The 22,464-nt window shown below is 43.1% G+C and overlaps 1 protein-coding gene across 4 annotated transcripts; it reads right to left on the bottom strand.

Moving 5' to 3' along the window:
* On the bottom strand, positions 1 to 22,128 carry LOC112111157 (clathrin light chain A). Of its 4 annotated transcripts, XM_024206458.2 has the most exons (7): positions 21,818 to 22,127; positions 10,885 to 10,922; positions 8,531 to 8,648; positions 6,361 to 6,472; positions 3,004 to 3,057; positions 1,519 to 1,554; positions 1 to 469 (listed from the first exon to the last, which is right to left on the bottom strand). In XM_024206458.2, exons 1-7 carry the CDS (start codon positions 22,041 to 22,043, stop codon positions 298 to 300), a joined length of 756 nt encoding a protein of 251 aa, XP_024062226.1. In that variant the 5' UTR covers positions 22,044 to 22,127; the 3' UTR covers positions 1 to 297. The 4 variants fall into 4 exon arrangements, with proteins under 4 accessions (XP_024062226.1, XP_024062227.1, XP_024062228.1 ...); XM_024206459.2 differs by lacking the exon at positions 3,004 to 3,057; XM_024206461.1 differs by lacking the exons at positions 1 to 469; positions 1,519 to 1,554 and adding an exon at positions 1,561 to 1,993 and having other exon boundaries at positions 21,818 to 22,128.
* Between the last annotated feature and the right edge of the window lie 336 nt (positions 22,129 to 22,464).

Raw genomic sequence — 22,464 nt, 5'->3', positions numbered from 1 at the left:
TAACTGTTTAACAGACCTTTAATATCAGTACAGTTGAGAGTGACATCTCAGTGCACAAGAGTACAGAGAGACTACAGTTCTGGAGGTTCTCTCTTCCCATTTGGGACAGAGGAAGGAAACATGAGGAAGAACATGCAATCACAAACAATGATCAACTCTAGATACTTCATGAGGTTTGGTCCAAAAAAACAAAAAAAAAAACCACATTTAAACATAATTAATCCAATTACTGCAAACACAGCTTCTCTGAGTAAGGTTAAGATATTGCATTTGTAGTGTTTCCATTGTGCTTTTCCTTCAGCGAACCAGTGGAGCCTGCTTGAGTGAAATAAGGATGGAGCGCATGCGGGACACATCTTTTGCCTGCTTACTAGACTTGGGATTAAAGTCACAGAGCCGAGCCACACGTTCCCACTCTGTGCCTGGGGAAGTTTCTTCCACATCATTCACAAAGGCTTCTTCAGCTGCCCTAGAAGCAATGCAATACTACATGTTAATGTCGGATCTGTACACCCCCCGGAAGCCACTCCTTTCCCTCCATAGACTATGGTTCAATTTTACATGTTTCATAGGAGAATGTAACCTGACAGCTGCTTGAGAACATTAAGGCTTGTTAAGCTCCCCTACCCCAACCTTGGAGATGAACAGGTTGCAGTAATCTGCTATGCACAAGCAGTGCAGAAAATTGCTGTGTAAAATGTTGGAATACAGGTGTTTGGTTTAAGAGTAGTCAATCAATTGTGGCCTAAGTACGCACACAAGTAAAAGTTTCAGGCACTCTGACGTAGGCATTTAATTTAAAGCAATGCCTTGGTACATTAACTATTGTTTTTAAGCCTTCAACTCTTACCAGTTTGCTTTGGATATTTGCCAACTGGAAGTTTACCATCTACTGAAGTGCAAGATTGAGGACTAACTTCCATTTGGTTTACAGATACTCCAAGGCGTGCAGGCCATCGTAAAACTGTGTGCTGATGGTTCCCAATGGTGTAGAGAAGCAGCGTGGATCGAAGAGGAATTTAAGTCATAGCTGCCATGCTTGCATCTGCTATAGACTTACGAGGCATGTTTTGGCAAAGGGGAGGGTTACACCGAGTTCCGCTAAAAGGAGAACACTTCCCCTGCTTTTATCCCAGATGTACTCAGGGAATTCTTTCCAACATGTAGGTTAGCAAACCATAAGCATCAGTGTTATCCTTTTGGCATCCCTGTGCTGCCAGCAGCATTGCTCCAAGGCACGTGTAACCCTTCGATGCCTGGATTAAGCAAATTGTGGGTCCCTGGTAGCCGCATAAGGGCAAGAGCAGTAAGCACTTTGAGAGAAATCAAACCAAATCCATCTACTCCAACAAGCAGTACAGAGAAAGCAATGACCGTGATCATCCTATGGAAGGGAAGGGGCAGCACTGGGTCCAGGGATGATTTGAGTACAAACACCACTGAAGACAAGGGTCACTACAACACTGCTACTTCATGTGACAAGACACTTAAGGGGGGCAGTGAAGATTTTTACTTAACTGTTCTAGGCTGTAGCAAGGATGGTTTATGTTTGTGCTTAAAGGTGAAGAGAAGAAAAGAAACAAGAAGAGAAAGTTTAAGTCAGATATAGAAAATGAGAATGAGCTTAATGCAGATGATAAGCTAGCTGGACATGCACTAGTAAGCTCAGTCTACATTCAGGAAACATGCTGCCAGTTTTAGTCTGCAGCCGTTACACGGCACGTTTCCTTTTGCATTGGCTACACGGAGACTGGTACAGGAAACAAGTGTTTTAATTCCACGGCTTTCAGTGGAAACTTCGGAACAAGATCAACCACCACCTGTAAATCCAGCATTTCACAAGTCTCGGCTTACATCCACCTACAGTTAAGCCATCAATTCCACACTGGAACTTCAATCTGAATTCACTCAGACAAAGCCATTCTACTGTTCTCACCAGTACACCTTTAAAAGGGGCTTTAGTATCTGAAAATGGTCATCTTTGAATTCAAGTCTATAAACGTAAAGGAAGAAATTAAAGCACATGAACAAGCCAAAAAAGCCACATTGTAATCCTTAAACCCATTAGCGAAAATACCCATCATTCCTTGGGGGTTGGAGACCAGGGCTTTCACTTAGAAAAGCAGAGCTAGATTGAAAGGCCCATGGGCTTACTTGTCTGTCTGCACACACAGCATTGTTCTCCAATGTTCTGGCTGTCTGGTTTCACATGTTGCATGTAATGGAGCTTTCGCCACGCTATCCTTTGGGAGATTACCCAAATGGGAATACACAGATGAAACTGGGCAAACAATCCTAACTTCCTCCCCACCACCCCGATTGCATATTAAGGCCTACTTTTTCCACAGTTGAGTGCACAGAGTTAAGCACTAAAGAACTGGCCTGATTTTCAGAGGTGCTGAGTATCTGATGTTCTCGCTGACTTCGACAGGAGCTCTAAGTGCTTGGCACCTTGGACACTCAAATTAAATCCTTTTATACCTCCCCCAAATCAAGCCTTCCAGCCTCAAGTGTTAGTTCATAGAAAAGCAACTTTCCTATTTAACATCTTGTCTGTAGAGGTGGTTAGGGCCAAAAGCAGCATCTGGGTGAGAAAGCACCAACACCAGAGAGGTTTGTTACCTCCATGCTCATAATACACCTTAGTGTGCAACCAAGCTTCCACTGGCCTGGAAGCAGAGTTTAGTTTTGCTGTTATTTAGCTGGTATTACGCTTTACCAGCAGTGTATTATTGGTGGTATGCATGCTGCATGGGTTAGTACAAGTGGCATCCAGTAGGTCTCAGGTGACCCTCTACAGATCAAGGTGACATTTCACTCTTCAGTATTGCAGCTCAAATACCACACTGTATTGTAGGAAGAACTACTATATCTACACCCATCAGCCTTTGAAGCTGGACTCCAAATACTCAGTTTAATGTAGTCACCAAATAGAATGTTAACCGTCTCTAAAGGATACAAAGAGGATCAGACAGACAGATAATTAGTAGTTAAGCAACATACACATAACCAATCATGTCAGCGAAGGGTTGTTTGTAGAAAGCTTCATCTGCCACCCTAGGCAGCAAGTAGTCCAAGAGGAAGGCAAGCAGGCAGGAGAAAAGAGAGAAGGATGAGAAGCAGAGACTATAGCGGAAGACAGGTTAGGTAAAACAAGAGAACGGTATTAAGCTATATTCCAAATCAGACTGAATCTGTAGTTAGAGGCAATATGCTGAGCTGGAAAGTGATTAATATTCAGTTGCACGTTCTGCATCAAGGTTTCCCCATGGAGGAACAGCTCGACAAGCTTTGAGATACCTAGCTGTAGACTCAACTAGTTCAGGGAGTTAGATCATCTGGGTGGACTCATTTAAATCAAAGCTGTTTAAATCAGGAGGAAACTTTGATTTAAGTGAATTTAATTGTTTTCATTTGTACTTTAATTATTTTCATAGAATCACGGACATGTAGGGCTGGAAGTGACCTTGAGGGGTCATCTAGTCCAGCCCCCTGCACTGAGGAAAGGCCAAGTAAACACAGACCATCCCTGACAGATGTTTGTCCAATCTGTTCTTAAAACCTCCAATGATGGGGATGGGGATTCCCTTGGAGCCAATTCCAATACTTAGTTACTTTTGAACTGTAAGGGTAGTTAACTTAAATCTCCCTTGCAGCGGATTACACGTATTACTTTTTGTCCTACCTTTGGTAAACATGGAGAACTGATCACCATCCTCTTTAACAGTCCTTAACATCCGAGAACTGCTACTAGATTCTCTCCCACCCAAAAAGTCTTCAAGACTAAACATGCCCTTCCCTCACAGGTCAGGCTTTCTAAAGCTTTTATTTTTTTGCTGCTCTCTGTGATTCCCAAAGGTTGATTCTCATTGGTTGGTGGCCATTAAAACATTTCTATGGCTAAATTATAGCCTTTACACTAGATTTGGTGCTTTCTTTGGCAAGTACCGAGAATATAATGCATCTATACATCTTTAGGTAAGCAACTATATAGTTTAACATGATACATTTTTTTAAAAATGTATCACCGATAATATACTAGATTAAGAAAATTACTTGTGACGTGTCAAGCTCTATCTAGATGGAAATTCAAAAATAAATAGTTAGAAGTGCACAAAAACAGCATTTTTAATAAATAAAACTACCTGAAGTTTGCTAACATAAGAAAAACATCAAAAAGCCTAATCAAAACATTTGCATTTCAAACGCCTTTATTAAACAGGAGGTATTTGTAGTTTGTGAACTATTTCTAGTCGCCATGCCCTTTGAGATTTTAGAGCTAGTAGACCCTTGCACATCTAGTTTTTATTCATAGATCAGAAGATGAAAACAAACTTCCCTGCCTTTTCAACTCTCAATTGGTTTCTTAATTTTGAATGAACTAGTCATTGCACTGAACTAATAGAATAAACTGAAAAGAAAGAAAGAGTGTCTTTTGCAGGTGTAAAAGACAACTGCTGATGCAGCACTTCAACAGATTCTGGTTTCAAGTGCTCAGCCAGTGACTTCACCAGCTCAGTGATTTGACTCTTTAAAACCTGGCAAATATGTTCTAGATTTTTGTATTTAAATTACTTTTAATAGATCTATGTTAGGGCCTAAGCTTAGTTCATTTAAAAAAATAAAGAAAGCTTGCACTTAAAAATCTGATTTAAATTTTTTTTTAAACCACTCCACGCTTCAGCATGTACGTCCATCATCTTGGAGACCTGTTTGGGATCATTGAAAGTTACTACTTTTCCACTTGGAAGTCTTACAGAAGAGCCATCCCAAGGCTGTAAAGACTGTCAATCACACCCATTTCGGCCAGTGCTCTTCCAAGTTCACCATTACCACAATGGAGGAGGGGAATGAACGCCTCTTCCTACACTGTGAGCTCATCCCCAGTTACAAGCAATTCACATCAGTTATCTGAGGGTTTAACAGTACCTGAACTCCAGGACTCGGCTAAAGGAGAGACTTTTGATGACATTCTGAACTTCACAGTCAGTCTACCCAGAAATGTGTTACTCCTACCCTCAGCCGCAAGATGTGAGCAGTATGGAAAATTCATTTGCATGAGAAATGAAGAGTAGGGGTGTTGCCAGAGTTCGGAGGGGAAGTCCCAAGCCCACCATTTGATTAGTACAAAAATATTACTCTTCCCAACCCCATGGGAGCGTCAGCTCCTCTTCCACCTCAAAGGACCAGGCCTGCCTCTCTTGCTCCCATTATGCAGAGGCAATGGTTAGGTGAGGGAGAGATAAGGAGTTAGACTGACCCCTTCCAATGAGGGAGTTGCCCCAGGAAACTCCCAAGTTTAAAGAGACCAAGTGGACCATTTGACAAGTCCCTGTACTTCCAACATAGCAAAACTATCTAGTGGGCAAACCATTGGCTGGTATGAGATGTTTATTCTTAATTTTTAAAATGGATATAGAAGTCAGGTTAAGACCATAGTAACGACTTTATTTAGCATTGTTCAGCAGCCAAGAAGGGGTTATGGATCAGCGTTCACATCTCATTCCCGGTCAGTACCTGGCCCAAGCCAGGGAAGCTAATGATGGACCAGATTCATTGATGAATCCTGGTCACATGCCCCCTGAGGCACGCTACACATACACAGAGAGAAACAGAGAGGTTAAGAATTATTGGCCAAGTTTACAGCAAATCAGTGCTGGGTTCTGCTCCCAGCTTTAAGACTCATCTCCCTGCTCCAGCCTTTAGAACATGGCTACAAATTCAAGGAGGTCAGAATTATAATCAGCGAGTCAGATTTTGGGTCAAAGTCTGCCACACCACCATGAATCCGGTCACTAGAATGTTATCTAGGATAGGTGGTCACCCCTCACTTGGGTACTGACACCTTCCATTATCAAAAAAATCAAGTCTCTACCCACCCAGTTGGCAAGAACAAGAGGATTAATTGTTGGGATTTGTTTAACCTATCCTGTGGGGTGCCGAGGTATTGAGAGGTTATTGTGGGAAAGCCAAAAGAGATGTTCTTGCCAGCAAGGTTGAGCAGACCATTCAGCACAAGTTAAAAAAATCTTACCTTTGCTAATTATGCTGGCTCTAACTACACTGATGCACTAGGCCACATTAAGCAAGGTCATGTCTCCAGGTACAAAGAACATCCTCCTGGAACTTACCATAAGATCTCTGATAAGATGAAGAAACCCACTTACAACTAAGAACCACTTTCACAAATTGATCTCTTACTGAATACCTAAGACAGTTTCACTGGTGGTCCAAAAGCACCGGTGTATCTTTAGTCTGACAATGGATAGACAAGTATACAAGATGCCAACAGCACTCTGGCTACATTTCAATTCCTTCCACAAACCTCAACCATTCCAAAGAGCTACAGAAAATCCTTACCTGTTGTTGACTTTCGTTTTCTGTAGCTGTTCATCTTGCCTTGCATACCATTCTTCCAACTCCTTTATCGCCTTCTCTTTCCATTCTGCTTCCTGCTTTCGAGAGTTAGCATCTGAAGATTTAAGAGACACCATAAAATGGCTTGTAAGCCAACGTCATGCATTTTGGGGCTCTTACAGTGTTTGAGACCCAGGAACCTCATGTGAGGATTAAAATGGTGCACCAGTTAAACGGTACTGTGACCAAATCTGATCAGACAAGGGAAGTGTAAAGCTGTTAGGCATCTCCCTGGACATCTCCACACCACAGAACCCTTCAAGGAAGGAGTACCTTGTGCTACTGAGCCGGGCTAGTGAAGGCATGCTGCAAAAGTGGCCACATGCGATAGCCTTGTGTTAATCCTATTTGCAGACTAGCTAAACTCTATTCCCCATGCTCCCAACAAGTCTACTCATACACAGCTAATCTGAAGCTGGATGCAGTTTGGCTGATTACTGCATTTACTTTTTTTGCTAAAGTATTTCCAGAAAGGGTATAAAGTAATGCAGTTGTCTTGCCTAATGCATTTCCCCAACTTCTCCTGCATCAGCTGTACCAGCACCAGAATGGTATTTATTGGGCATCAGTGAAGCTGGCCACTATAGATCTTTGTGGGGCTTAGAATTTAGAAGAGCACGTTCAGTGAACGTGCCAGGGGCTTTCATCTGGTCGGTATCTACTGAAGAGAGCAATTCCATTAGCAGGCCACTTTAAAAACCAAGATGGTACTTGTTACTTTCCTAAACTAGGTTCTCAAAATACCTGGTTGCTAGCCATACTTCTGGCAAGCAGCCACAGCAGAGGAGGACAGTGCCAGCCAGGCAGTGAAGGGGTGATCCCCTTTTATCTCTCTATGCTGCTAACAGCATTCCTTAAGTCAAATACCTCTTCAATGCCTAGTGAAGCAAACTCTGGGGCCCTGGTACTTGCAGAAAGGCCTAAAAGAGGCACACACTTATCTTTCAGATAAGGCCAACTCCATCCATTCCAACAAGTAGTGCAGAAAAAGCAATGATATCCCACTGAAGGCAAGGCTTGCTACAACACTGACTTCAGTAGCTTTCCTGGTATCTCATGAAGTACAACACATTCTCCCCCGCTTGAAGTGAGAAGCTGGCCAGGTTGACCTGCTTGTAGACTCTTTACATGCCTAGGTGATAGCATTCACATCACTTGGAAGGAATTCCTCAGTCAGTTGACAGGTCACTAGTTGATACATCATTTTGTTTAACTCGTTTTAAACCAACCGCTAAGATCCTTTTGGTAATAAATGACTTCAGTGCTCTATTAAAGACTGGGCAAATAGAGTAAATGGTAATGAGAGGCAACAGGCTTACACGTGGACTGGCACTATGCTCACCACCATTTCTTGCTGGCAGAAGGGAGGCTGGATTTGTTTTCCTTTTGACACCCGTTAAAACACGAGGCAGGTCACTAAGATGTGTTAGCTTCAGTTGAACTCCTTATGAAATTTGATTCAGCAACAGACCCCAAAAGAGAGATAGCAAGGGGTGGTCCATGTTTAGCTAACCTATATAAGCCACACTTACACCATACTCAGTATTTAGAGGCAAGGCCTTTGTCTTCCCATTGCTGCCGGGCAGGGTTGAAGTCTTAAAGCAGATCCTTCCACCTGTCACCCCAGAGGTTCTGGCATGTAGCAGTGCTGAAACCCCTTCCAGGCAGGCTGGAGAAAGAGGCTGAGCAGAGGTCCCTCTGCTCTTCACTTTCCTTTCAGTAGGGCTCTCTCCATGACAGGTTTCAGGCAGAAGGGTGCTGCTGTGTGCAAGACACCATTCAAGTCTCCAGGCGCCAATATGAAGGTCACTATTGGTTAAGAAGGAGCAATTTTGTAGTGGCCAGGTTTTCCAGCTTTAAACAGAGCTGGAAATCTCAGATGCCCAAGCAACTGGGAGATTTTCCCCTCCAGTGGGCAGCATCAAGCCAGCTCCCCATTAACAGGGAGTCTGATTGGGTGGCGTGTTTGTCAACAAGAAGAACTGAGGGTTAAGAATTTAAGATGGCAGATAGGCAAGTGAAACTTAAAAATTCAACTCTTGTATGAAGGAATCAAGGTAGAATTTGAACAGCAAGCCCTGCAGAGAGACAGAAACCTCACGCTTTTCCTTACCAAGGACTTCTAGGCGTTCCTTTTGCTCCTCTCTCCATTTACGGATACTCTCTGGTTCTGACTGCAGTCGATCCACATGTGAAATAGCGGCATAGCAGTCTGTTGGCCCATTGCTCTCCTTAAAAAGAGGAAACAATTGGAAAGTCTCATACAAGAATATGAACACTATTTTAAATACCCTAAACACAAATGGAACGTGTGCCTTAGCACTTGAGAAGGCTATTCTTGGGGGTTTCTAACAGGGCATGCCAGCAACAGATGCTGCTAGCGGATTATGAACAAGGGTAACTAGCAAGGAGAGGTTTGCAGTAGGATTAGTGCTTTACTGGAGAAAGCAGCTAGAATCTTAGGCTAGGGAGAAGATATTTGTACAGTCAATTACAAAATTACGGTGGACAAGGATCTATTGACTGCTTTGATCAAAATGGAGTTTGGACAAGGGGTTGGGCATGGCGGGGGGGGGGGGGGGCACGACTAAAGCAATTAGTGAAGTTTCCTTGGCTGCTTTTCTTGCTAAGAGAAGTTAATGAACATGTTCAAAGCTCCGCAAATACCATTCATCCTCTATACCTGGGTGTTGTTCCCATTGTACACAAGGGGGAAAAATTCCTTCCAAGGGTACAGTGAGTGAGAGTGCTAGAATTAGGACTCAAGAGATCTCATTTTGCATCTCAGCCACGTTGCACATAAAGGCCGGTTAGTATTTTAGCTTTCCCACTGCCAGGCACAATAAAAAGTCCAGAGATCAGTTCTACATTCGCTTTGGAGCCTCAAGCAACACTGAGAAATGGAGTGTTCACCTAGGACGGAAGTGGCAGAAACTGAACTGGCTAGACCAAAGGCCAACCACTCATCTGAACAGGGTCATCTCACAAATCCTTTGCCCCATGAAGCAACAGTATCAACAACTTGGACATTTGAAGTTAACCACCAAGACAATTGTAGGTTACAATGAAGTCTCTGTACCAGAGACTTTTTAAAGCGGTTTAGCCAGCCATAGACACGTCTGTCCCTATTTAGGAGAGTCTTAGCAACATCTGTTCTGCTTTGCCACTTGATAAAGCTGTGTCCATTATAATTCTTTCATAGTGGACAGTAATGGACTATTTGGCTAGTGGTTCAGAACTCTGCTCACGGCTTTCACCCAAGCTATTTTAAAGCATAGTAAACACAAGGAGTTTGGATTGGATAATGCAGTGAGCATAGGATACAGACTGGGTTTTATGTTATAAGGAACTGTTTAATGTTAAGATACTTGTGTCTTGTCAAGTGTTCTCTAGGCTTAGAAGGACTGGATTTGTAATAAGCAAATATTGGTAAACAGATATACACACAAATTGACAAATGTTTCCATTGATAACTGAAGTTAATAGATGGACAAAGAAGAACTAAGTTGTCAAGTAACATTTTCTAAGGATATTTACTTTGCATATTTTGACATGTGATGTCAGTGTTTTAATGGTGAAAGCTTTAACTTGTTGAATCTCAACATCTACGGTCATTAAATAATTGTTTGACACACACCCCCATAAGTCCCCACAACTGTGAAAGTTTAATTGTTTAAGCATTTTTAAAGTTATAAAAAACAAAACACTGAATTCTGCCCAAATGAATTCTCCCCTGCTCTTTATGGAACACCACAGAATCTTTAGCTTGTGCCTAGTCAATGCTGACCATGATTAAACTTGTTAGTCGAAGCACATCACCTCTAGTAATGCAGTGCCAGCCCTAAGTATCAACTCAAGTCCTAACATGGGACCTGAGTACATGGCAGTCTTCCCAGAGGAAGGCATGTTACCAATTAAAATACGATGTCAACGTGGATTTTTGCTGTAATTTGTCTTCCACCCAAAGATGGGAGTGTACTCTAATTGCCTGGCGGCTATGGAATCTCAGAGTATTACAAGATTAGAGACTGGATTAGTTTTTCCCTTCATTAATAAGTCAGGAGATTTAAGTCTAGTAAAAAGGCAAACAGTGGGGAACATTTCTATTTAGATTAAGAAAGCTAGTTTAACCTATGAGTAACCCTACTGTAAGAGGCTAGAAACAGCTTTTGAGAACTCACTTAACATTTAGGAGGTACTGGTCTGTCGCATCTTATGCACATTTAACATGCGCAATTTCAGCTTTACGCAGTCAGCAAAAAAAACAAGAGAAAAACAACAATTTTAATACTGTACCTATAGTGCGGGCGATTCCGCCCGCCATTGAACTCAATGTAATTTTGACTATATGCGGTTTTCGCTTTACGCGCTAACCGCGGAACGGAACCCCCGCATAAGATGAGACAGACTGTATTCTAATTTCACTCAACAGGTTTTTATTGTTCAAGATAGATATCCTTTCATTACCTGATAGAGCTCTCCATTCATCACCCCATCAACAGCATCTGTAAGGTAATGGCGACTGTAGGTTAGACAGGTCTTGGAGCAAAAATTAAAATCACAATACCTAAGCCTTAATATGATTAAGCTCATTAGTTGTAACATTTGCAGACAAAACTGTCTTGAGTAATTTTGTAAAGTCCAAAGCGGACTAGGATGAGTTACCAAGGGATCTTGCAAAACGGCAGATGAAATTCAGTGCGGATAAATGCAAAGTAATGTAGACTGCAAAATGTACTCCCAACTATACATACAAAATGACGGGGTCTAAATTAGCCGTTGCCACTCAGGAAAGATATTTTGGAGTGATTGTCGATAGTTCTCTGTAAACATCTGCTCAATGTGCAGTAACAGTAAAAAAAAAAAAAGCCACACACGACTAGTGAGGGGGATAGGAGAGAGGTCTATAAAATCATGACTGGTGTGGAGAAATTGAATAAGGAAGTGTTATTTATCCCTCCACATAATTCCATTGGAATTGATTCCTGAAATTAATTTAACAGGCAGATTTAAAAAAAAAAAAAAAAAAAAGTATTTCTTCACACAAACACAGTTAACCTGTGGAACTCTGTGCCAGGGAATGGTGTGAAAGCCAAAATATATAACTAAATAATTCATGGAGGATCGGTCCAATCAATGGCTATTAGCCAAGATGGTCAGGGACACAACCCCATGCTCTGGTTGTCCCTAAACCTCTGACTGCCAGATCCTGGGATTGGATGACAGGAAATGGATCCATTGATAAATTGCCCTGTCCATTCCCTCTCAAGCATCTGGCACCAACCACTGTCCAAAGACAGTATACTGGGCTAGATGGACAATGGGTGAGACCCAGCACAGCCATTCTTATGTTCTTAGATATTTACAAAGCAGGTAAGGAGTTGTTCAACTTTGCAATTTTAGTGTTTTTAATGTAGCTTTTTAAGATGCCATTGTATATTAGAGAGAGACTTTAAAGGTCACTACAGCACTTACTGTACTATGGGGAGGAGCATTTTGAGTGCATATACTGAAAACTGAAGTTTTCATGTATAATTACAGAAACAGACTGCCTCTGCAGATGAATTTCAATACTATATATTAGTTAATATTGCTGACTAGAACTATGACCAGAATGTCCCCAAGAAGGATGTACGTGCACCTTTGCATTTTAGAACTTTTTGTGCCTAGACATTGTAAAGCAATCCTCTTAGCATTAGAAAGCAGTAAAGACAGAAGAAAGCAGTGAAAATGGTAGTCAGTTACTTTCTGCATGTTAGTTCTTTGAGCTTCTCAAAATTTGCAACTGGAATACAAAGTCAGCATACTGACCCCCATCTCATCCGTGCATACCACCATTATCTCTTCTGTATACGGTACCAATATTCACCACAAGCCAGCACAAAAGCACTAAAATAGAAGCAGTACTAGAAGCCAAGCATTCTCTTATTCTACCTGACTAAAGTTGCAGTGTTTGCATAATTCAGTATCAGCGGTTTGGAATAAGTGTCTGCTTGTCAGCCTTGGGCCCAGTACAAATAATGCTGAGTTGTGCAGCAGACAGCCTTTTCATGTTTCCGGAGCAAAGGCTGTCTGCTTTCCTTAGGAGAAAAGCTTAAATATATCCTGCCTGGGAGCCTTTCCATCAGCCAAGAACAATACCAAAGCCGCTCAGTGGCTTTGGAGCCAGTGGCAGATTTAGACAGACAGGCTACAAGAACTGCCTGTGCCATTGCATCCTGAAGAACCTCCAGTAACCAATCCTGTTGTGCATACTGGCACTTTGAGGGACCTAATCTCTCCAAGCTGAGACTGTTACAGCAAGATGGAGATCTGACACTCCGGTATGCAATGCATTTTGAGATGTAACAAATGAACCCGAGTCAATTAAATGGTACTGGATCTGGGCTGTAGAAGACAGTGGCAAAGCCTGAAGAAAAACACTCGAAACTCTGAGAGGTTGGAGTTAGGGAGGGAGAGAACTTTCTTAGATGTCCCACTACGTGGTTGGGGGAGAAAGAAGAGAGTGCAGGAAATGAGTCTTAAGAGCCCTGAAGAATTTCTTCTGCACATTTCAGAGGTCAGCAGCATATGCTAGGAAAGAGACAATGGACAAATGAAAATATAGGGCTAGCTTAAAGAGGGGAGGAAACAGGTCCTGAAAGAGAGACTTAGTGAGAAAATACCTCTACTCCAATATAACACGACCCGATATAACACAAATTTGGATATAACGTGGTAAAGCAGCGCTCCGGGGGTGGGGTGGGGCAGGGCTGCACACTCCAGTGGATCAAAGCAAGTTCAATATAACGTGGTTTCACCTATAAACGCAGTAAGATGTTTTGGCTCCCGAGGACAGCGTTATATCGAGGTAGAGGTGTATTTTAATTCAGATTGCAATAAACAGACATCTAGAAGAACACAAGCAAAGCAAGGAAATGTCTCTGTAATGTTTGCTATCCCAGCCCAGCCTCTGGGGCAGCTCTCAAATCTGATTTGTACATTTGAGAGTTAAGGCTAGGTCTTCACATGGGGCAGTTTAAAAGAGCCAAAGGCTCTTTACATAGGGCACCAGATACCCCAAGGTAAGGCCTAATTGGTAGATCAAGAATCTCTTCATGGACAACAGTTCAGAACCAAATTTCATCGTGTTTCTCTTTAGTATGACACGCTGCTCAATTACTGACACAAAACCACATACTGTTGACATGAAAGTCCATGCCAGTTAGTGCTATCAACTCCCACTCCGCTTTGTCATGCCCTAGTGACAATTAGTATTTAATCCAATTACTTCCAAAGTGTTCAGTGCAGTGCTCTTAATTTAGCCCAGCCCTGACTAACCAGGATGGCTTTCCACAGCCCTGTCCAATGTGTCAAACACTATACTCAAGACTTCACACATACAGCTCAGATTTAACATTTTTCCAACTTTTGTTCCGTTACTCTTAATTGCAGCTGCCTTGAATACTCCTTTCCTTGAGGGGTTACTCTTTTGAATACCTGTTCTAATCCCCACTCCAATCTCTTAATTAAACTAAGTGTTCCCCTTCATTACACAGAAAAGCCCCACAGCACATGGAAGTGATTCTGTGGCATGCTCTCCTAGCAAGAGGATGATGAAGTCCTTTCATATGAAAGCTGCTCAACTAGGTCTCTACACATTCAGGAAGGGAAGGGTACTACAGCCACTCACTGTCCTCCTGAAAAAGGGACAGGGGTTACCTACATCAGCAAACCATCCTATTCTTCACAACTCCAGGGCTTGCTGCCAATTTAGGAATGCAGTCCCCGCAGGGACCATGGCAGTGCAGCCAGGAACCCAGGATGACATACAGTAATTCTGCAGATGGCCATGGCTTCTAACAGGTGTTCACAAGATTTGCATAGAACCCAAGATTTCTACAAGTTTAGGGATTTGAAACCCCACCAGTACTGAGGCAACCCACTCAAGAACGGGGCAGGTGAGGAGACTAGGTGGCAACTTCAAGTTTCCTGTCCTTTAAACAAGTTAGTCTGCTACCCAGTTTTTCTGAGTAAAACATCTTTTTACAGTTATCTGAACCTTCCTTTCTAGTGTACTTCTAAAAGAGTCCCCCTAACTAGATTTTGCAGGTGACACTACCATCTCGTAGGAGTGGTCTCTATGTGCATCATCAGAAAAGAAAAACCTAGTGGAATTAGGAAATTGAAGACACTTCTTGCCTAATGCTAAATTATTAATTTAAACAGAAGTAGCACAACAAGGGTTTTGTTTTCTGACAAATTCCTTAAGAAAGCTGAAATAGTTGTTTAAATGTTTTAAAAAAGCCAAGAGAAGTCACCACCATGTTACCCTAAGTAATTGGCAGAATTTAGCAACAGTGGTAGGAACACAAGACCTGCTTTCCTACTCAAGCTGTATGAAAGAGCTAGAGCTCATCTCCCCTACAGAGGGGCACTATGCCACATAGAGAGCTCAGAAGCTCTGTTTAATGACATCTCATTTCCCCTTCTGAGATTATTAGTTTGATTGTGAAACTTGACACTATTTATAGGACCGGAATTCCTCTGAAGGGCTACAATGGAACATACCCAGCTGATACACCTAATGTTAGACAGTTCTCTTTGCAGTCATGCTGTCAGACTACTCTGTTTACAGTATTAACTGGCTAGCTCCTTCCTAGGAGTGCGCATTGCTGGGTAAGCTATCTGCAGTTCGGATATTATCCTCACTACAGCAAGTCAAAGCAAAGGCTGACTAGTTAAAGGACAGACAACACTGAACAGTAGCTTTTGGAGATGGGCCTTTCCACTTTGTCAATGTCCCATTTAAAAGTATTATCTAATTAACATGGTTGAATTGTTTTTACTTCCTTGAAAATTACACTAGTTAATAGAACATACAAGTTTACTCAAGTGTGATGGACATTAAGCTGTAACTCAATGCCCGGTAAACCTGCAAGCACCAGAAATTTTAAAGAGATTCTAGAAAAGGTCAGCTCAGCAAACACCCTCAGACTCTTGCACTCTAACAGTGACACTTTTGCATTAACCCCAGATCAGCTTCATCGTCATGGGGGGGGGGTAGGGGAGAAGGAGGGAATTGGTAAATGCACTTGCAAAATAGTGCATTTGGGATATGCTCTTAGGAACACTTGATTTGTTTTATTCCACGCCTCTCTCCCAGCTTTCTTCATCTCAGCCAGCATTGACGAGTTGCAGTAACAGAAGAGCAAAGCCAGACAACAGCCCAAATCAAGACTATCCCACCTCACCCCCTACACAAGCTTCCATTAGTGCCTCCATTTCTTCTCTTTTCTCCCCCCCCACTTTTTTTTTTTTAAGTTTTTTTAGAAGCTTTATTCTTGGTAGGCTGCTACTTAATACCTGCTCCACAAGATTCTCGCCTGTGGAAGAGGTAATGAAGTGAAGACTGAAGTATCCCAGCCACACAGTCAGTCATTTAGGAGGGAGCCCACCTGAAACCTTCTGCTTTCTGACCCCACAAACTTCCAATTTCAGTTAGGCCTTTTTTTCCTGCTACTGAAGATAACTGCAAGCAGAGGGTTTACAAAGTAGATTCCAGACCCTGCTCTCTCCCCAGAGAACAGTGAGTTACCCTTCAGATCCCATTAACTCTTACCAGGTTTTCAAATACAACCCCTAACTCATAAGAGGGCAGCTGGAAGTCTACTACTGGCCCCCTCCTCTTCCAAATGTTTACAGAGGCCGTGGAGGGAGGTTACGCAGACACTCCCAAATAGCAGGAGTGTGTGTGTGTAATATATACACACACACACACACACACACACACACACACACACACATCTCCCTACAGTAGTATAGTGCACACTGTAGTTTAACTTTACAATTGCAAAAGATGGTTTTTCTGAACTTAGACCCAAGTTGAAAGCGTTATTTGCAGAAGCAACTGAAAAAAAAAAAAAAAAAAAAGGGGTGTGTGTTAAGTGGCTATTGTCCCCTTAAGCACCCTGCAAGCTATATCAGAATTACAACCTATCATACAGGAACAGCCACCTTACATTGCCTTGCAGCCCAAAGATAAACATACAATTTACTGCCTAAATTATGCATTCCACCAACTTCAAGCCACATCATTATGCAACAGTTCCAGAATAGTCACTTCACATTCAAAGAACAGTAATGGGGTAGTCGAACTCCCTGTGAAAACTGTGAAAGTGACTGGAAAGAAGATTAGCAACCAGAGAGTGCCCACAGCCTTCTTTAGACACCACTGACATCCACAGTAGGGTACACCAGTAAGCAGTTTGCCCAACTCTGCAAGTAATCATGTTCTATTTACTATTCTCCCATTAACTGAGTAGCAACGGTTTTGGAATGCACTGTACATGAGTAAGGCTAAGATTTTGGTCATGGATATTTTTAGTAAGTGATGGACAGGTTATGGGCAATAATGAAAAATTCACAGATGCCCATGACCTGCCCCTGACTTTTACGAAAAATATTCATGACAAAATGGGGAGCCTGGGCATCTGCCATGGGCTGGGAGCTACAGGGGCCCCCAGCAGACATGAGGGCCCAGAACTACAGGGTCCCCCTCCTACAGCAGCTCCCAGCTGCAGAGCCCCTGTCATCCAGGGGCTCCTACCACCTGGGGTACCCCACAGCTCCCTGCCTCCACAGGCAGCAGGGGACCCTGCAGCTCCCAGCTGAGGCTGGCTGAAGTCACAGAGGCCTTTGGAAGTCATGGATTCCATAACTAAATTGCAACCTTATGCATGACCCACCAATATAGCTTAGCCTGGTTTCCACAGTGTTTCTTATGGAAAGAAAAAAACATGCTGACATGTTGATGCAGTTAACTTCTATAGCAAGAAAAGATCAATATCCAGGCATTTTATTTTCATAACCTGAACTGTACTCCCAAAAAAAAGCAAGTCTTTACCCTTTGTTCTACTGGAAGGTCTTTGCAACCTTGGAAGACAGGAGATATCAACTTATGAATAGTAGCTTGCTCTATGGAAAACTAAAGGTTAATTCTAGCTGGAGCTCTCCACAGATGAACTGCAGTAACTGCCTGGTTAGCTGCTAGTGCTCAAGCGGATAACAGTGAATCCTTTTGTTGCTTTAACCCTTTCCCTGTTATGTTCCTATGGCAGAGGAAGTCTAAAGTAGGGTGACCAGATGTCCTGATTTTATAGGGACAGTCCCAATTTTGGGGTCTTTTTTTTAAATATAGGCTCCTATTACCCCCCACCCCCGTCCTGATTTTTCACACTTGCTGTCTGGTCACCCTAGTCTAAAGCAGGGAGCAACACCCAGTTGGCCTAGCTGTGGGAACAACTAGTAGATGGGGATGCTGTGATCTGGGGAACCAGGGAGATAGTGGTGTGGATTGTACGATTCCACACAGAAAAATAGGCACAGGCCTGTAACTGGGGAAGGGGTGCCTAACAAGAGACATAACGAGGGTCAAAATTGGTCAGAAGTTTGATATGGCTCCATTTTTACACTTGTCCCGTGTCTTGAGAAATCTTGTAATGTTCCACCTTTCCATTGGTTTGATTTTTAACTGAGCAAGACTGAACATAACACTAAAGTGGAATTTCTTTCACATGCCTGAGCAGACAGCTGAACACTGCGCTATTATTTAAAAGCACACTTACAAGCTGCTCCAGCATATCCTTTCACAAACACCCAAGCTGAAGCTGGTAATTACTTTTCACTGCCTAATTTCATTTCTTACATTGTAGTTTGTTATTTCCAATGGAGGTACCTAGAACTTCATTTCATGACTATTATATAAAGTCAGATTTTACTCTGGTAATACAGAGTCTTACATATAACTCATCCTATTTGGTATGATCTGTAAATAAGGCAGTTCAAATGGTTAAAGTTAAAAAAAGTAAATCCACAAATCCCCTGCTGCTGCGCTTAAGCATTTAAAATTAACACAGTGCAAAAAGCAGTTTGCTTGCAGTTAATTACTTCTATTGTGTATTGTACAAAACTATTACATCTCACCAAGAAGAATTTGACAGCTGTCCTGATACACCTTTTGTTGCAACCTTTATGCAATTTTATAGTCCGAGGTGGAACTAAGGATTCCGAGTAACCTCACCTCTCAGAGAAGCAGGTCAGTAGGAAGGTTCAAATTCTTGGCATCATCAGAACTAATTACAGCAGCTCAAACTGAAAGTCAGCCTTCTGTACTGGATTTTGGGGAAAGAACACCTATTACATTTAATTCAAGTGGAACTGAATGACCGATATTCCCAACTAAAATATGAAGTTCTATTTTATAATTCTAGTCTACTCATTTGCTCTAGAATCTATTAGCAACAGAATTTTGTCTTTTCTATATGGAGGTCAGAAATGTGAATTTGTTATTTAAAAAGAGAAGCTTACTAAAAAATTAGAGTTTTTCCATGTCAAGCCAAATTAATTTTGGAAGGTTCAGCAGGTTCTCTGTATTAGAGAAGGAATCATAACAGTGAGATGGCCACACTATGGATGTGGAGCAGAGGCTGACTTTAGATCTATTTATTTCAGAGTTGCTCTGCTGGAGACAGGAAAGATTGTAGGGGACATGAAGAAGCTTCCCATAGAGGAAGTACTTTTCTGTAAAAATAAAGAAATTGTTTCTTGCTTTTTAAAGAAGTCACTTAGGCTGGGAAAAAGTTACAGCTGTATGTCATTTAGAGATCTACTCATTCTAAGACATTAAAATCTATGTCAACATCAATTAGGTTACCAAAGACTTCATGATAAAAACAAAGGGCATGCTCCTTATAAATTCATCTGCTGCTTATTCCTGGTTGAAGTCGGAGTGCTCTGTGAAGTCGCTCATCTATACATGCACTAACTGCTATCAGAGCAGGATGGACTTGGGGCAGGAAATAGAAAACAGGACCAAACACCAGAGCGCAGGAAGTTACTCCCATGTAAACATCCCTAGTAGAAAGTTGTTAGAATACTCTACACAGAAGAGTTTATGCTCCATTATGAATACTGACAAAGAAGGGCTGCATCTGTGACTAGCTTAGAAGTAGCCCTTAATGGACTAGTAAGCACCATAGAAGCTTTACGTTTGGAAGTCTCATGCTCTTCCAGTCCACCTAGTCATCCCAGCTAGACTCTACAGTGTCTTCAGAGTAGAAGTGTTCAGTTAAGGGACTATACGAGATAGGAAAAAAGCAAATTTGATCATTCAGTAAATCTCCAACTTCAAAGCTATAAAATAATCCTATTTCTGTATATTTGAGATGTTTTAATCCATCAAGTACTTTAAAAAAAAGAATTACATTATTCAACTTAAAATATGGAAACAAGTAGCAAGTCTAGCAGAGTTGGAGTATCCATAAAAGTGTAATGGAGAAAAATAGATACAAGGTGGGCAAGGTAATATCTTTTATTGGACCAACATCTGTTGGTGAGAAGGTAGTCACCTGAAGAACTCTGTGTGGCTCAAAAGCTTGTCTCTCTCACTATAACCTCTCCCACCTTGTCTCTCTACTATCCTGAGACTGACACAGAGCTACACTGCATACATACATGGAGAAATGTGTAAGACCAACATACTCAATATAACTAATATTTCAACAAATTTTAGCTTGCTAAGAAATACAAAGAGCACCTTTCCTTGAAGAAAAAGCAGCATGTATTATGCAAAGGCAATTTTTCTAAGTTAGAAAGAGGTACAAAGGTTACTAAGAAACAATGACTGAAGGCTACATAAATTAAATATTAGCCCAGTGGCTAAAAAACACCATACTGAAAGAGGCGCTCACAAATGCTTCAGAGCTTAGCTTGTCCTTGGTGGAAAGGATATAGTATATACTGGATCAGTCAGTCTCATCTACATTTTTCAGACAAGCTCATCAGCTTCTGTTTGTGCACCTAAATGAAATGGCCAGATTTTCATAAGTGCTCAACAGGAACTGCTCTTTTCTACATCTGGTTCAAAGCCTCCACTTCTCATTTAAAGAAGAATGTATAACTAAACCTGGGGGTGCAACTCCAGTATTGGAGGTAATACTGGAGCTTGTCATAGTATCAGAGCTTCCGCCGTTAAATCTTTTCAACTTTATAGAAGGTATTAATTTAGTGACATCAAGCCTGCAACTTCTATGCATCCTTCAGCTAATCTCAAGGTTCCAAGATCCATGGTACATTGGTCTGTCTATTTGTGTGTCAAGAATCCTGACCAGTTCAGAGTAAAGCTAAAGATTCACAAAATTAAGACTGAAGCGTTAAATACAATACAGGAGCATCATGCTGTTTTAAGCAGCAAATATTTTGGTTTGCAAGTCCATAAACTGAGGCTAATAATGGTTCTTTCAACCCAATCACAAATAGATGGAGAAAGTACTGTTATTAAGCTATAGGTATAGCACTGAAGAATTTGTTTTGCAAGATATAAGGAAAGTTAAGATAGTCTTAAAATATTAAACAGAATTCACTATTCATTTTAAAGCAATACTAGCAAACCAGAAATTTACAATATTAAGTTTAAATTTGTAATTGCTAAACTTCATTGATTTAGTAATTTTTAAAAGGTACTATTTTCAACACTTGCAGGAGAAAGGAGGATATGAAAAACAGTGCAACATACTGAAGTGAAGGGCTAAACAGACATTTTTTTCAGGACAGGGCATCTGCCTCCAGACTACTTTTCCCTGTGAAATTCTGCTTTTTATAAAAGATGCCTATTCATGTCGTGTACAGCCACTACACGAAGCCAGACACGTTGCAACGACTGCCACTCTAATAAGGGGAGTGATGTTATTAGCCAAAACAAGTTTTATCCGTCCAGCTAGAGAATTGTAGGGGCAATTAGGACGCTCCCGCAGTAGCTAGCAAGATTTAACAGTGGTTACCCTCCTTCGGCACTCAGCTACCCAAACGCAACCAAGGGCTACCACGGAAGAGATGAAGAGGCCCAGAGAACTGAAGATGTCAGAGCCCCCCCAAGTAGGGTGACCAGACAGCAAGTGTGAAAAATCGGGACATGAGATGGGGGGGTAATAGGAGCCTATATAAGTAAAAGACCAAAAAATCCGGATTGTCCCTATAAAATCGGGACATCTGGTCACCCTACCCCCGAGAAGCCAAAGCCACATGGCCCTGCGCCGCTGTGGCTGGGTTGGCTTGGGCAGGTCCCGGCTCCCGGGGTGGCAGCGGTGGCTACGGCCCGGCGTGCCACGTCTCAAGCTGCGCTACAGAGCAGCTCGAGAGCGGCCCGTTTGAGGGCTGTGGAGCGGGAACAGCTACTGCGGCGGAGCCGCCGCGCCTTGCCAGACAGGGCGCCCCTGGCCCGGCCGCCAGGGAAGGGCCGGACGCGGCTCGGCCCAGGCGCGCCGGAGACCCACGAGCCGCCCAGCACCGAGGCCCTGGCCCCGCGGGAATCGACCCCGAGACCAGCCCCCTCCCCCCCGCGGAGCCGGAAGAGGGGCCCTACCCGGCGCGGGCCCGCCGTGGCCCTGCAGCCCCGCCGGCACCTCGCCGCTCTCCAGGATGCTGAAGCCCTCGTCGTTCTCGATGCCCGCGATCTCGCTCTCCTGCTGGGCCAGGAAGGCGGCGGCCGGGTCCTCCTCGCCGCCGCTCAGCGCCCCGTTCCCCACGCCGGGGCTGTCCCCGGCCGGCGGCTGGGCGGGCGGCGCGCCGAACAGATCGAACTCGGCCATGGCAGCAACGGACACGGAGCGCGACGGGCAACGGCTGGGGCGCGAGCGAGGACAACTTCCGGTCCGAGACCGACACTTCCCCTTCGCTCCCCCGGAAATCTAACGCCGGGGAGGGCCCGGCGGGGACTGAGGGCGCCACTCACCAATGAGCTGAGAGCACAGAGGAAACACTCAGCCAATCAGCGAGAGGCAGGAGCGGGGGGATGACAAACCCGAACGTGACTCCAGCAGCGCCCTGAGACGGGTGAGGCAGGGACGTGAGCGGCGCTGGGACCAATCAGCATCCCCCACTCCATTCCATTCCCCCCTCCCCTCTCCCGCTAGGAGTAGGGGCGGGTGAGGTGCTCCACTGTACGGCGCTGTGTGTGTTCGTGCGCCCCCAGGGGCATTGCACAACTGTCTTGTGTATACACGTGTCCTC

This window comes from Terrapene carolina, unplaced genomic scaffold (genome assembly GCF_002925995.2).
Source record: "Terrapene carolina triunguis isolate 2854851 unplaced genomic scaffold, T_m_triunguis-2.0 Scaffold35022, whole genome shotgun sequence".
In the NCBI taxonomy this organism is placed as follows: Eukaryota; Metazoa; Chordata; order Testudines; family Emydidae; genus Terrapene; species Terrapene triunguis.
Note: the sequence above shows the minus strand (reverse complement) of the source record. Positions and strands in the feature narration are given on the sequence as shown.

Excerpts from the sequence above, each read along its gene's own strand:
- LOC112111157 (XM_024206458.2), bottom strand. The coding sequence starts at position 22,043 with ATGGCCGAGTTCGATCTGTTCGGCGCGCCGCCCGCCCAGCCGCCGGCC. Across the intron at positions 8,649-10,884 it reads TGAATGGAGAGCTCTATCAG|GAGAGCAATGGGCCAACAGA; the intron begins GTAATGAAAGGA and ends CCTCTTTTTAAG. Across the intron at positions 1,555-3,003 it reads GCTGACATGATTGGTTATGT|CACAAACATAAACCATCCTT; the intron begins GTATGTTGCTTA and ends TTCACCTTTAAG.